The 15790-nt window shown below is 35.7% G+C and overlaps 1 protein-coding gene across 1 annotated transcript in view; it reads left to right on the top strand.

The window, feature by feature from the left end:
- Window positions 1-15790, top strand: part of ERICH1 (glutamate rich 1) — an 81940-nt gene that overhangs the window by 5878 nt on the left and 60272 nt on the right. Inside the window, exon 3 of the mRNA XM_026844040.1 lies at window positions 7923-8057. Within this exon, the coding sequence (XP_026699841.1) occupies window positions 7923-8057 (135 nt within the window). The remainder of the gene's footprint in view (window positions 1-7922; window positions 8058-15790) is intronic.

Below are 15790 nucleotides of genomic sequence, written 5' to 3'. Positions count from 1 at the left end.
AATTTTTTTTTTTTTTTTTTTTTGCTGCTGACTAGCAGATTCCTTCCTTTTCCAGTGTTGTTCTGTGTATACATTCACTCATTCCCCTCATGTTGGAAATTAAGATGTAGAAGACATCTTAGCTGTCATAACGAAATCTGTGGGCCTCTGTGACAACTGAAAGCAATTTAACAAGTAGCTTATCTAACAGTATGTGCAGTTGCCTAATTGGAGTAGAAAATGCCAGCTTTAGCTGTAAGTGTAAACAAGCTCTAAACCTAAATGTAGCCAGCTGCAGGAAAACTAATTATATCAAGAAAGGAAACAGAAAAATGGCTTGTGTAAGAACTTGATTAAAAAGACTTGTTTCATACAGGGAAGGACTTATAGACAGTCCTGAGGCAAATCTAACGCAGCATAGTAATTGTTTGTATTGGCGTTCTCACTGGCCACCTTGTCTCCCTATTTGACATTACTTCTGATGTATTGATGAAAAAACAGGTTGTGTGAGATGCCTCTTGTGCTCTCATTTATACTGGAGAGTTTATTACTGAAGTTGCCATTCTCAAAATCATAGTTATCTGGAGTCAAATTTTATGGGCTTTACTGTTACACATGCTTACTCTCTGTTTGTCTTTCCTACCAATTGTACCCTCTAACCAGTATTTGAAAAGTGGAAATGCTTATAGTGTGAACTTGGTACTGAAGTAAGTTCAGGACAAATTATTTTCCATAATTTTTTTGTGCTTCTGTGGTTTGCTTTATTTTTGTACACGAACAGGAATGGACTTTTACTGATTACTTCCAATTATGGAATAAAATGTATGTTTCAGGGGAAAAAAAAATTTAAAACCTTAACCTTTGTTTACTTTTAATCTGATGAGTATGTCTACTTATTTCCTGGTCAAGCTTCAGGTAAGTCCCAATAATGACATAGTCACTTAATCAGTGAGGATAATTAACCAATTGCAACTTAGGCATGGCCTTTTAGATTCAGAGTTGTTGCATTTATGAGTTGATTGACAGGGATGTATTTAGCTTTTGAAGTGTGTTGAACAAATAAGATCTGCAGCACTGGGATAAATAACTGATCTGTGTACTAATTTAACATTAAGGTAGTTTTATTCTCCTGTTTATACAGCTAGAATTCTTAGACATCGAATGAGACTATTGCCTATAATCATATACCAGGACATGGACACTGAAGCTTTTAAGTTAACAATTAAGCTATATAGTTTTTTTCATCATTACCTCATATATTCAACTTTTCATAAAACGAAAATTAGCTTGTACCACTTTTTACATTAGCTATCTTGTAATTTTAAAACAGCCATCTGCCTGTAGTGTTTCTTGGTTTTCTTGATCAAGGCTTTTTTCCTACTTCACTCTCACTTTGTATTATGCTTTATTTTCATTACTTTTTCTAAGGGAATGTAGATGTTTTAATGGTTCCTAGGTAAAAATTCTTCCTAGGACAGGGAGAACAAGTGGAAGAAGGATTTCTACTTTTTTTTAATCTGTTTTTTCTCTGTGACAAAGAACATCTGCTTCTTCTAGTGTAATGAAATGGACACCGAGTTATATTGGAAAGTCCTGTCTCCAATAAAATGGTCTATAATACAGCCTTTCTGGGTGTCTAAAAAAAGTCTGAGCGTTAGTGTACATGTGGCAGGTGGTGAGGGAAATAAATTTGAGCTCTCTTGTTCCTTTTTTTTTTTTACAAAGTTCCCATCCTAACTTTGGGCCTTATGACTATATCTTTATTGACCTCAATTTCCTTCTGAAGTTTTTGGTTTCCATCAAGCTGAAGGAAATGACAAGGGTGAGGAAGTATTTCTGAGATCTTTCTCCAGTTGTTTTCTTCTTTTTAAAATTCCAGGCCTCTGAGCATCAAACACTGCCTTGCCCTGCCCCATCCCATCCCTTCCCTCTTTCACTGAAAACTTTTGTAATTGGCCCACTGGAAATACTAACAGAAAACAGAAAAGTTTAAAAATTGTATTAAATCAAACTTAGATGATGTAATTTTTACTAGTCAGAAAAAAAAATACTTGTATGGAACAAAAAGAAAGAGAAAACAGTGCCTTGTTGTTGGCGTTTGTTTTCTGTTTTGCTTTGTATAGAATCATAGAATGGAAAGACCATCTAGTTCCAACCCCCCTGCCATGTGCAGGGACACCTTCCCCTAGACCAGGTTGCTCACAGCCCTGTCCAACCTGGCCTTGGACACTGCCAGGGAGGGGGCAGCCACAGCTTCTCTGGGAAATCTGTGCCAGTGCCTTGCAAGCCTCAGTAAAGTAGTTCTTCCTTATAGCTAATCTAAATCTTCGCTCTTTCAGTTTAAAACTGTTACCCCTTGTCTTCTCACTCCACTCCCTGATAAAGTCCTTCCCCATCTTTCCTGTAGCCCCCTTTAACTACTGGAAGGCCACTATAAGGTCTTCCCAGAGCCTTCTCTTCTCCAGGCTGAACAACCCCAACTCTCAGCCTGTGCTCATAAGGAGAGGTGCTTCAGCCCCCTAATCATCTTTGTGACCTCCTCTGGACTCATTTTAACAGGTCCATGTCCTTCTTATGTTGGGGGCCCCAGAGCTGAACACAGTACTTCAGGTGGGGTCTCACCAGAGCAGACGGGGACCACCAGCTCCCTCAGCCTACTGGCTCTACTTCTCTTGATGCAGACTAGGATATAGTTGGCTTTCTGGGCTGCACACACATGTATATAGTTATATATAATGACCCATAGCATAGCTTAAAATAGGAAAAAACCTTTGTATTCGTTTTTAGGTCATCTTACACCTGTTTCAGCTCTTAAGAAAGTGTTTTCCTGCTGTTAATATAAATGACAATATGATAAGGCCTACTATTTAGTGGAAGAGAATGTTAATTCTATACTGAACATATTGCAATCTACAGTTAAATAAATGCATAGCCATAAAAAGTAAGTGCAAATGTGTTTGTGGAAATAAACTACTAGCCTTTAGAATGAGAGAAGTCTTAAGACAGTGTGACAAAATGCTATTGGATGAGAGACTGCAGAGTAGGTCATAAGACAGTTTTGTGAAATAATTCTGGGCAAGTAATAGCCACAGCTCCCCCCCCCCCCCCCCCCCCCCCCCATTTTGAAGCCCTCAAGAGGGGGGTTTTGATTGCCCTTAATTGCAGTTAAACCCTAGCAGCAGTTTTAAGATTTTATGATCTCAACACTGCTGAGTAGTAGCACTATAGTTACATGCTTCTCAATTGCATGCTGAATCTGAACAATAAAGTTTTAAGACAACCTGTAACAGCTGTTTGAACTTTAGATTTTATTTATTCTAAATTTCTTTGTGTTTTTAAATTAACTTTCAAATTTATTGACATCTACTGTACTAAAGTAGATGGCTTTTCCAGAGTGCAGAGGGCTTAACAAAAATGTAACTAAGTTGGCAATATTTGTAGAAGTATTTGAGACATTTAATACAGGGTGAGTGCATGGATCATTCATTTGCATGCTGTCATTATTCCTCTTTATATTCTTCCTCCCTTCTAATCATACTTCTGCTTGAGCAAGAAGGTTGAAATGTAGCTTGTCAAATATTAAGTAGGCCCTTCTTTCAAGAAATATGACATTGTGCTTTTAACTGAAAAGTGTTGGGAATCCAGCCCACCAAACTCTTGGGTACCACTGAATGATTGTATCTGGTTTCACTGAAAATCTGGTCATTATCTTAGTAGGTTGGAAAGGACAAACTAAGAGTGGCCATTAGCTACTCTTTTTCCATTCCCTTCAATTTGCATGCTCTCTACAGGGAAGGGAGCTGGGAGGGGAGCTGCTGTAGGAACTGGTTCCAGACCCTAAGCCATAGGCAAGTGTTAGCTCCCTAGGGATTTGCACAGTGAAACCTAGTACTCATCTGAGCTCCAAAAAAGCCTGGTGGTCATGAGGACTGGGTGCACATTGTCATACACTAGTCTTATTTCCTTGCATATGGAAAAGGTGGGATGAAAGAGAAATTACTTTGTTCATCCATCTTGTTGACTTTCCATCAGTGTGATAACTGACACAAGTCATTACAGGCCATGGAGCCATAGGCTATAGGTAGAAAAAGGAGTTTTCATTCAAAAAATCAACCTTGAAGACCTAGTTATATTTATCTAATCACTGGCTCAGTACACTTAAAGTCATAAAAAGGCAGTGCTTTGGAAAGACTCCCATAACTGCCGTTGTTTATTTTGTAGTCATTTCCATTATTTGAGAAGAGGGACCAAACTCTGTAATCTAGACTTTCTCTTCTTAATGAAGTGAAGCACTTCTAGTGATGTGAGGTGTCAGGAGGGAGGTTGAAATTAACTGACTTGAGTGACAACATGCTACCAGACACAAATGGTGTACACCCTGAGGATGGGGAGCAGTCTAGACTTCTACAGGAAAAAAATCTGGGAATGCAGAGAAAACATGCTATTTCTGAACATCAAAGGATAGTGGAGTTTCTTCTGCTTAAAGATAACTGAATAAAATAACAGAAATTAAGGTCAGTCAGAAAAATTCTGTACTGTTGTCTACACTAGTATGTAGTGACCAGTAGCGCTGTCAATACGAGTATTGGAATAAAAGGCGTGTATTCTACTACTTCCCCATGATGTTCTCTAACAGTTTGCTGCTTGAGGATTTTCTGAGCCAGAGGACAACATGTATCTGTTCAATTACCTTTTTTTTTTTCATTAATTTGTCATTTGAAACTATGTAATTTTGCAATTTGGCAAAACTATACACTGTCAGGTTTTACCTGACAAGCAGGGAAATTTATCATTCAAAACAGAATAAGACATCTTCAAAATTTTAAAGCTGAAGTGAATGCTGCACAAGAAAACACTTTTTCAGTATTCTGTTACATTGATGCCAATAAAATATGTGACAGTAGCAAATAATGTAACATAAGATAAGTACATATCCAAAAGACATTCAACAAACTATTTAGAAAGAGATGAAGAATCTTTGGAAGAAATACATCTTCTTCAGCCAAAAACTGGCTTGAGTGACTCTCCTTGTTTATTCCAATTAAGTGCAGATACTGAGGGGGAGGGATTGGATGCTAATAGTTGTAGATAAGAGAAAATTTTCAATTGGTTAAATTAGAAGGATTGGGCACTAGAGCTTGTGTCATCCAGCCACCTGTCTAGAAGTCAGGTGCCCATGAAAGCGCCTCTATCATCCCTCTCAACTCGACAGGGGAGAGAAAATATAACAAAAGTCTCATGGGTTGAGATAAGGACAGTGAGAGATCATTCAGCATTTACCATGACAGGCAAAACAGACTCAAATCAGAGTAAAATAAAGAGAAAGGAAAACTAAATCTTAAAAAAATCTTCCCCCTGCCCCTCCTTTCTTCCTGGTCTTCTTCGTTTCTGATTTCTCTACTTCCTCCCCTTCAACAGAACAGTGGGATGGGGAATAGGGATTGTGGTTAGTTCATCACCTGTTGTTTCTTCCACTCCCTCCTCAGGGAGGAAGGTTTCTTGGTTTTGTGTTTTTTTGTGAACATACTTTAGATGCTTTTTTTCCCCATAAAACTTCAGAAATGGGATTTATGACCTACCTCGCAAAAAGTATTCTCAAATATCTCCAGTATCTGACTACTTTCATTACTCTTTTTATGTCACATTTTTGTAAGTTAACCATGTGCTTTGCAGCAATGTTTATGACTATAACCAACCCACCTCTTAGCCCAAGACAACTGTGGCCCCAGGCTGGAAAAATCCAGATTTAATGATTTGAGACTGGGAGATTTGTTAATACACTGAGATTATGCAGTTATGTTTATACAGTTTTTTCTGATATGGTACAGTGTTGTTTAACATACTTACACAGACTAATACCAAGACTAATTCTTGATTTATGCTTTGTAAGCTACTTGAAGGTGTTATATGGGGTGAATATGTAATTTCAGGACTCCCAGAAAACAGATCAATTTTAAAAAATTGTTTTGTGTCATTACTCATTTACATAGAATAATTTTTTACTGTCTTTTGTAAGATTAGGTGTTACAGATAGTCCCCCAAATTCTGTCATGTGTAATTTGTCCTGAGATATTAATATCCCGATATATCCACTCCTTTTCTGATTAAAGGATTTTAGTTAGGACTGCTGGAGATTGAGTTTAATGATTTCATGGTCATCTTTGTTTTACAAAGGCTAAATAAAGGGAAGAAGGGGGAAACTTGAAATTGTTCAGAAGGGAGTAACTCAATAAACTTGTACCCTTGTAATTTAAAACTGTCAACAATTAGCATTTGACCATTAATCAGCCTGGGTAGGGAAAAAAAAAATAATCAATGCAAGTACTGCCAGTTCAGTGATTTGGCATCATCTTCATAGAAAGGATCTTTTAAAGAATTATTCCAAATTAATTTTCAATGGATCTTTTTCCAAATCACGTAATTGCTCTTCATCTTTCTGTATTATTTCTTTTCGTTATTCTTTAAGTAAGCATCACCAATATCAGTTTGAAATGTTCTGGCTTGTTCAAGAAAAAAAAAAACCAACTTTCTACTAATGTGTTCTCAGAACAAAATTATGACATCCTGATGATGAAAACAACTGTGATGTAGCTTTTGAAAAGTGCCTTGAATGTTCTGAAATGTACTTTATCATAGATATCCAAGATGATCAGTCATTCTGAACTCTTTGAAGTGTGCTATCTGAGAAATGTCAGGATACAGTTAAATTATATATTTGCATACAATGTGTATAGTTAAATTATATATTAGAAACATACATCTCTTAACCCGAATTATTTCTATCAGACACACCTGCATTTTAAATGTTTAGGTATTAGTCCAGCTGTAGCTGCAGCTTGGTAACAGTCTGATCATCTGGGATCTTCTAGCAAGTGTGTGGTTTGAGGAGGTTAATTGTGTTCACCTGCCAAAGATGTTTTGTTATTTTAGCAGTTCTAAAGGGGCAAATTGCCCCAAGAAAGGAAGTGTTGTGTCTGTACTAGCTTACAGAGCTGTCTTAAGTGTGAAAAAAACACACTGAACCGTCTAAAACTATGTTGCAGTGTCTGGAGACATAACATCTTGGCCTTCTGGAAAGGCTCTTGTCTCCCTGTGGTTGATCTCTACTGTTGTCACTACTGAGCAATAAAATAGTCTGCTGTTTGGACTGGTTTCATGTAACTGGAGCAGAATTGCATCTCTGTCATTCATACAGAATTGCTTCTTGTCTGGTGGACAAATGAAAAGTTTATACTGCCACTCTTGCACATATTTTTTAATACCATTTAAAGGGGAAAGAAATAAAAAAACAGTCTATTGCCATCATCACAAATAGTTAGAAAGCTGGCCCTTGGCACTTTTTCCTACCCAGAAAGAAGAGAAAAGATGAGGAAATGTGCCCTCTTGGGTTGGCACTGCTGAGGCTTAGTCAAGTGTGGCTTTCAAACTCCCTTTATCTTTGCACCCTTCAGAACAGCATAGGCTATGTTTAAAAGATCTGCAGATGGACAAACCACAGTTCTGTTATTCTTTTCTATTCCTTCTATCATTTCATAACCAGCTTGTATCTCTTCATCCATTCATCTTTTATGAAACAGTTCTTAAAAATGTAGCATCTGCTCATGCTGAATGGGGAAAAATGTGTAGAGTGTCTCTTAAAATATCACTGTAAGTGGAAGCCTCTTCTGAAGTTAGAGCACAAGAGTTGTCTGACACAGGAAAAAAAAGTGTTTCTGATAGAAAGAACTAACCTGTGAGGTATTTTGTAGCTGCTACAGAATTTGCTGTAATTTTGTCAGTCATAGAATAATTTCAGTGTTCCATACCTGCCTTTCTCTCACTTCCTTTTCATCTATAAGAATTTTTGAGACCATTTATCATTGCTGTAGTTGGAAAAACGTTTGAGACAATCTGTATTGGGATCACTAGCCAGACACTTTCTTTTTTTTTTTTCTGTTTTGTAGGTAGTAACAGTACAATTCTGTCTCCAAGGAGAATGTACACAGTGAATCTTCCTCCGGAAGGTTACGTTGCAGTTACTTCAGATGCTATTAGTATTTCAGTTTCTGAGAACTCGGACAGTAGTGCTGACTCAACAGGTAAGTATGTATGATTGTCACTATGGTGAATTTTTCTCGAGAGAAACTTCTTAGCATTATCAAGTAGATACGAGTTGCAACAATTAAGTATTTAAACTGTTGCTGCCAGTGGGTGTCACTGTTTTGCAGCATAAGCAAAATGAGAATGTACATCTCTATGGGTTCGTTTCCATTGTTAAGAGTTTGGAGACCAGATTCAACATTTGGCTATAGCCATACAGTGTTACTGATCATACAGAAGTTATGTGAAGTGTAATTGAGGACAAAGTCTACAGCTCCTCCCACTCACGTGCCGCGTGTATATTCATATTAGGCCTGTTTACAGTCATTTTAAAGAGTAAATGTCAGATTAAGCTGTTTTAATAATCTTACCTCTGATGTTCTGAGAAGTTGGGCAAAGACTTAATGACCTTTCAAATTTACCTCTCCTGATTAGAATAGACGTTCACCTGATAGGAGTTGGGGGGGAGATAGCAGTCCTTTAGCACTGAGGAGCTTTCTGATGAGAAACTGTGATGAGGTAACTTCAGAACCAATATTTAATGTTGTCAAAGAATACAAGAGAAGAAGCATAGATCTGTGAAGAAGCAGGCTCTAAGTTGTCCTCAGTTAAAGTCATGGTTTTCTGAATGACGTTGCTAGAAATAAATTGATTTTGGTTTAGAAAGAAGTCTTAAGCTTAGATAAGACAAATTCATTTAGTTTTGTAAATTGCTGGAGATGTATGTTTGTCCTAAATTCTGTATCACACTCATTTGCTGCTAGTGGCATTCTACAGCCAAGAAAATACCCAGGTGAGCCTGATGAAGTAAAACACTTGATGAGCAGTTGTTTATTAAACTACTCTACAAACCTATTTCAGCCTAGAGCTGCCTAAATGTAAGGAAAACCTGAGATTCGATCTGCAGATACAGAAGGGCAAATGCTCCCTGCCTTTGAAAACAGTACCCATAGGGGTGAATTGCAGGCTTGGAAATTGGGTCTGCATTCTATTCTGAGATCTGCTCAGAATCTAAATGCAAGTAAAACTATCAAAGTAGTCCGAGAGACTGAAACAAAGTACAGCATGAGTGGTGGCACATCAAGAATGTTCATTCTTGGTGTGAAATGGTTTAAAGACATTTTTTGGATTGGAGAAGAAATAAATTTGTCAGAGTAACATAACAGTAGATCTCAATACTGTTGGGATTATAGATAGAAAGGTGTTCTAATAAACAGGTTCCAGGTTGTGCTTTTCTCTTTATGTTAGATAGGATTAATGTTCAGAATCCAGAGTCTGTTTCTAGACTATCTTTAAATTTATTTAGTTACACAGTTCTCTTTGGACAGTTCATTGGGTTTCTGTTTCCCAGCATGTCAGATTCAAGCTGCTTTTCCTGATAATCGAAGCACCATTTCTCTCCCTCCATGCCATATAATCTCTTGTTCATTCTTTGATGTGATCTCCCTTCAGATATTAGAGGGACATTTCCCTTCTGTATTTTGTTAACAAGCCCAGATGAAGTCTCATAATACTTTGTAGGTAAATAGACCCACTTTTATACAGACACTTAAGTGACTTCTAAATAAAACATTAGAATGCAGGCTTCTGAACACTACTGCAATTGAGATATATCATTGTTAGAGGCATCAACCCAGAATTTTTGTGGTAAATTTACTCAGCTGCTGTTTAAAATCTATAAGTAAATCAATATATAGTGTATATTAGATGTTGATATATTGCATATCAGTAAAGTAGAAAAGAATTAGGATTGCCTTATATTGTCCCTTTTTAGGGTCATATAAATATTCATCTGGTAGATTATCGAACAATGGCTTTACTTGTTCATTTTTTAGATTTAATTTTTTCCTCTGGTATTTCAAAACAAACATACTCAACCACGATAGCAGTAAGTAATGTTCTGGTGTTGCTTAGTGACAGTATTGACTGTTGAATGGTGATGTCTTTTAGCTAATCCCAGTCTCAGTGTTCAGGAAGAGTAGGTTTTGGACTTTAGCCACTTTTTTAACAGTTTTAACAGTTAAAAAATGCGTCTGGAATTTTGGGAGACATTTTTTGATTGGTTTGTTACCTGACTTTATAGTTTATCATGGAATCAAGAAAAATTAAGTTTGAAGTGATCTTTGGAGGTTTTTAATCCATGTTTTCTTTGCAAGGTACGTTTGACTATAAATGTCATTCTTACAAGGTATTTGCCTAATTTGTTCTTAAAAACCTCCCCATAGGGAGATTTTTCTTACATGCCCTTTTCCATTTGCTTTAATGTTTCACTACCCTTTAATGCTAGATCTTTCTTGCTGCAGTTTAAGGCCCTTGTTATTTTTTCTGTCTAAAAACGGATTGTAGAATTAGATCTGTGCGAATCTGCAAGGTTGAGGGACATGGTTAACTTTACTCATGTGTATGTCTTTTATAGTATTTAACTAAACATATACATAAATTACAGGATGAAGGCTCTGATTTCAGGCAGTGCTCATAAAATATAAAAGAAAGTTTAGAGAATCCCCCCAATGGATTATTTAGTTTGCTCACTTAGATTTAGTTGTATATCCTTTATTTGGATCTTTTTTTGAAAGGATAAAGGAAAGCTTCAATGAGAGAGCCTGTGACGCTGAAGAAGAAAGAAGCATGCATATCTGTATGTACACACATTCTATATATATAAAATAAATCTGTTTTGTTTAGAAATGCCTCAGGTATTCCCAAAGAACCAGTACTATAAGGTGGAAATGCAGGTCTAGTGTTGCATTGTTTTACTCCTAATACTATCTATATGATATATTTTGAAGGGCAGCAGGCTATCTTCTGCTGTTTCCTAAAAAGTGGAGCATATTGTATATATGCTAGGTAACTAAAGGCTGCCTTGCTAGCCTTTGGACCTGAAAGTAAGGGAAATAAACTCTGTGGAAATTCAAACAGAAACCTGACTCAGAAAATAATTTCATTGTTTATCAAACCTTCTCATGAAAATAATCTGACCATTTTTGGGGATTAAAATGTTTTAGTTGTAATTCAGTTATACATCAGTGTGATCTGTCACATCTTTTCAGTAAATTAAGAAAACCAAATTCATATCTTTCTGAATTAACAAGATTATCAAGAGGAATCGATATGCCATGGCTGATTTTTCATTGTGTTAAATTAATCCGTGGAAGAATGAAATATTCAATCACTAGAATATGAATTTAGACATGATCCTTATTTTTAGAAATTATTTAAAGTTGAAGTTAGTTACAATTATAAATTAAAATAATTTCTTGTCAGCTCTAAGATATGTTTGGGTTTGTCCATTATTATTGTTCTTTAAACTAGTAGTTACGTTATGGTTGATGCTGTTAGAATGAAATTAATCTTGTCTAGACTAGCTTCTGAACAAGAAAAAAAAAAAGCAAAGCAGGTTTGTGTGAATCTTTCAGTGTGTCTTTTTCCGTCTGTCTCTGCATGTTGTTCTTAGCACCTCAAATAATTTTTCAAATACTTTTAACACTGTTGTGTCAAATTGTGATCAGTTATGCCCTTAACATTATGTAGTCACCTTGTGATGCATGGCATTGGGACTTAAAATTTTGTGAAGCATCTTGGCTTTCTTATTAATTCTCTTTTACATTTCACAGAAGTGGGAGGGAATAAAGCTGCTCTTTCAAGTTTGTTTTCTTCATTTAAACAGGTCATTGGTGAGCCTGTGTTAATGGGAAGAAAAATGTAAGAGTGCCTTGTCTTTCAAGAAAATAATGAAAAATAAATTTATCCAACTTTCTTAGAATAATATATTAGACTTAGGTGTCTAATTTTTAAAAACTCCCTTGACTGTTTTGGAGGAATTGAGTCACTGTGATGGTGTAATCATGTCAGCCTTCCATTGACTGAAGAGTAATAGAAATCAGACAGTTAAGGGAGGAAATAATGCAGAGAATTTATTTTGGTTTTCACATGATTTTCATATTGACTTGGGTATATATTAATGCATTTCTAACTTTCTTCTGGCAATAGACTTTATACTTTTGACAAGGGCATTAAAAATGGGTAATGTTTAAGTGACAGATAAGTCATTCATCAAATTCTGGTCATAAACTTAATATCCTCATAGCTTAAAGTTCATAAATCAGAGATCAAAATTAATTTATTTCTATTATCTATAGAAATACCGGAGAGATACACCATCACATTTAAAAGGGTGTTCTATATGAAAGGAAAATCCAGGGAACTTAATTATGTGTTCATTACTAGGAAGTGGTAGCTTAGTTTTGATTGGGTTTGGATTTTAGTTTCATAAGACAAAGTTAAATTGTGGAGTTCTTGCATCTTATTTTAAGACAGGTGAAACAATAGGAAATACTATATCTTGCATTAAAATATGAAGGCTAAAAATGTAACCTTATTCCTTCTAAAAGATAAACATTTTATTTCTTCATCAATGTTTCTTGGATTCTCTAAGATAGAATAATAAAATATAAAATTATTTTATTTGTGCACAAAAGTGTGCTGGATTATAATTTTTCCCTGAAGTGCTTTAATATTAAATCCGTATTTTTATGTAGAGTCGCAAAGTGGTATTTTGTGTTTCTTAGAATCATGGCAGACGAAATTCCTGACCTAGACTCTGTGGAAAATAAAAAAGACTGTGCACATAGGTGTTCAGGAATATGTAGTAGTTGAGAGCACCTGAAAGAATAAATAGATGAAGATAATTCAAAGTGTTCCTAAGGTATTATTTTTAATTTCGTAACCCATTCTTTTTGTTCTTGTCAAGTCTCACTCATTTTTTCCTTCATATGTTTGAACCACAATGCAGAATTCATCTGATAATATCCTGTTGTTACTATCTTGATAACAAGCTACTCAGTTTTGGTGAATCCCTTCGTATAGACAAAAGGAGCAAGACCTAACTGCGCTTTATCCTGACTTCTAATGCGTACGTTATGAGACAGAATTCTAGCTAGGAGGAAGAGTCCAGTCTGGATGCTCCATTCCCATGCTGAGAAGTCAAGTTAGAGAAATTGAAGCAAGAAACCCCTTTTTAATACCCTTTGGCAGCTGACAAGTCTGATACAACATGGAAGGTGGTTCTCTGTGGGACACTTCCTCACTTAAATTTGTTTGTTGGCCTGAGGCAGCGCAATCGTATGTGATAGCTGTATACAAGTTAGGTGTTAATGTAGCTGGTCTTCGGACTTTTGCTTTTTTATTTGTTTCTGTCAGAAAAGGCAATACTAAAAGAATTGCTACTACTGCAGTAAGAGGTTCAAGCTGAGGGAATGAATTTTGAGATCTCTCTCATTTGCATACAAGTAAATGAAGTTATTCAAATGAGATGCATCCCAGGAAATTATTGGCTATGTCAGTGAAGGATAGTGACATAGGGGAGGGGATCCTTAGCAAACCTAAAAACTACTATGTTTCTTGAGCTTGCTTCTTGGACTTGCTGATCAGCAAAATATAAATTTGCTTAAACTCATAATCATGTAGTCTCATCTGTCTGTTAGTGTTCACTTAATATTTAAGGCAGCCATTTTAGGAAGACTTAATAATGTTTAAGCTTGTGTTTGTTGTTAAGGAGTTGCTGGTGTGAATCATGTGTTGACTACTTACATTTTTGGCAGGTGGTTGGGAATGTTATACATTACTGAACTGATATACTTAGCACACCAAGGAAACAATATGTTTTAACATCTAAGGCTGGCAGCAAGTGTTTTTTCACTGGTAGGTAGCACCAGTTGTGAAACTCAAGCACTATGAATCTTGTAGCCTTTAAACTAGAGGGATCATTAGACTGTAATTTAATCTTCTGTACCTGTTAGGGAGATCTTATCCCCTATTGAGTGCAGCAGTTTGTGTTTGGAAAAAAAAAAAAAATTAAAAAATGCACATTTCAAAGAGGCTCCACTACTTTATGGTAATTTGTTCTAATAGTTAATTGGCTTCACTCTATTTTTTTTTTTTTTTTTTTAAAGAAAATTTGAAAAGTGCTTTTTTTCTGCTTTCCTCTATTTGAGTAAAGAGCCTTTATTAAGCAGTATTTTCTTCCCACAAAGAAGCACAGTAATCAAGTCACCATCAGTCTTCTTTGTTTGGATAAACAGTTTTACTTGTATATTACACTAAGATACTTACTTCAAACCTCAAGTCAGTTTTGTAGCTCTTTTATGTATCTGCCTTTTCACAGCATCCCTTTAAGAATATAAACTCCAGTACTGCATGTAGTATTTGTGGTTTCAACAACTCTACTACCTGCTACTTTGTTTTTTTTAGTATGTGAAAAAATTGCTTTAACATTTTCCTGCCACAGCATTACACCAAGAATTCTGCTTATTTGATACATTGATACCTTGGCCATTGCCAAAAGTCAGTCTCTTGGAAAATGTTTTCTCATAAACTGCATTTGACCATGTTTAAAATTTCTGTGGTTTAGGGTCAGTTCTTGTTTGGTTAGTTTTGGTTTGTTGGGTTTTGTTAGAGCTAGGTTACCAAGTAGTGCTTATGTATGACTTCCCTGTTCTCACTGCTTTTTTTATATTAACAGTAATTTTAATATTAATCGCTGATGAAAAAGCCAAGTAGGTGCAAGCTTCCTGCCAGTCCCTGCAGAACTGGGGTTTTTTAAATTGACAGTTGTTTTTTTTCTAAGTCATCTCAAACCGTAATGTCAAAATCTTGGTGCCATGAGTTCATAGGCTGTAAGTGTTGCAAGGAAAGGGTATCCAAAGCTGTAAGTGTTTTTATTTTCCCTATATATTTATAACTCATGTCTTACATTTGCCATTCTAGGAGTCATATCATGTAATTTCTGAATGTCCCAGCATCCCAATTTCAACATCCCAGTTAGAACAGATTGCCCAGTATTCTTTACCATTGAAGAAACTAATACTGTATCAAAGTTTTAAATAGGTTTTCAAACTAATCAGAGGGAGTATCAGTAGAAGAAAGTTAAAAGAAGTACTGCATTAAAATATTCTTATGCTTCTAACTCCATGTCAGTTCATTCATGCATACAGTTATCTCAGTGGTGTTACAATATATATTGTCTGTGTAGTATTCCTTAACTAGAAATCAAGGTGTTTGACGCTAGTACTACCTATTTTAAATAAAAGAGATTTCAGTTCAGGAAAGAACTCAACATGAAATAAACTCAATTTACCTTGAAGACTAAGGAATTTAAGCACACATACAATTGCTTTTCTGTATCATAGAGAAAGAGCTATGAAAAAAAACAATCCCCTATGAATCGAATTGTCTTATAATATGTTCTGTCAGCTGCTCCTAGATTGACTGTCTGTAGTCTTGTGGCAACTTTTGTGTTACGAATATTCAAAGCTTTTAACAAGCTAAATCAAGGGAACTGTGGACATCTGGGAATAAGGATTCTGCATTTGTAAACAAAAAGTAGTAAAATTATTTCCTTCCAGTTTCATTCCATTTAAAAAAACCAAAACAAAACAAAAAACAACCTATTAAAAGGTTCTTAAAGGTAAGAATCATATCTAATTTAGGATTTCATTGAGTATGTCTGAACAATGAAAGATGCTAAATAATCATCTCCAAATAATGAGATGCTAAAGTACAGCTCTTAACTTAGTATCATAGGCAGTGTTTTGCAACACAGATGCACCAAATCATATTTCAAATGGCAACATTAATAAATGAATGTGATTGATATGCATATGTCCAGATTTTTCTTACAACTCTGCTGAAGAAAAGATAGTCTTCCTGTCCTGCATTCAACTACTTCTAAAAC

Source organism: Athene cunicularia (assembly GCF_003259725.1).
Source record: "Athene cunicularia isolate RWA chromosome 3 unlocalized genomic scaffold, athCun1 chr3_part1, whole genome shotgun sequence".
Lineage (NCBI taxonomy): Eukaryota > Metazoa > Chordata > Aves > Strigiformes > Strigidae > Athene > Athene cunicularia.
The sequence above is the reverse complement of the archived record's forward strand: the minus strand, read 5'-3'. Positions and strand labels throughout refer to the sequence as shown.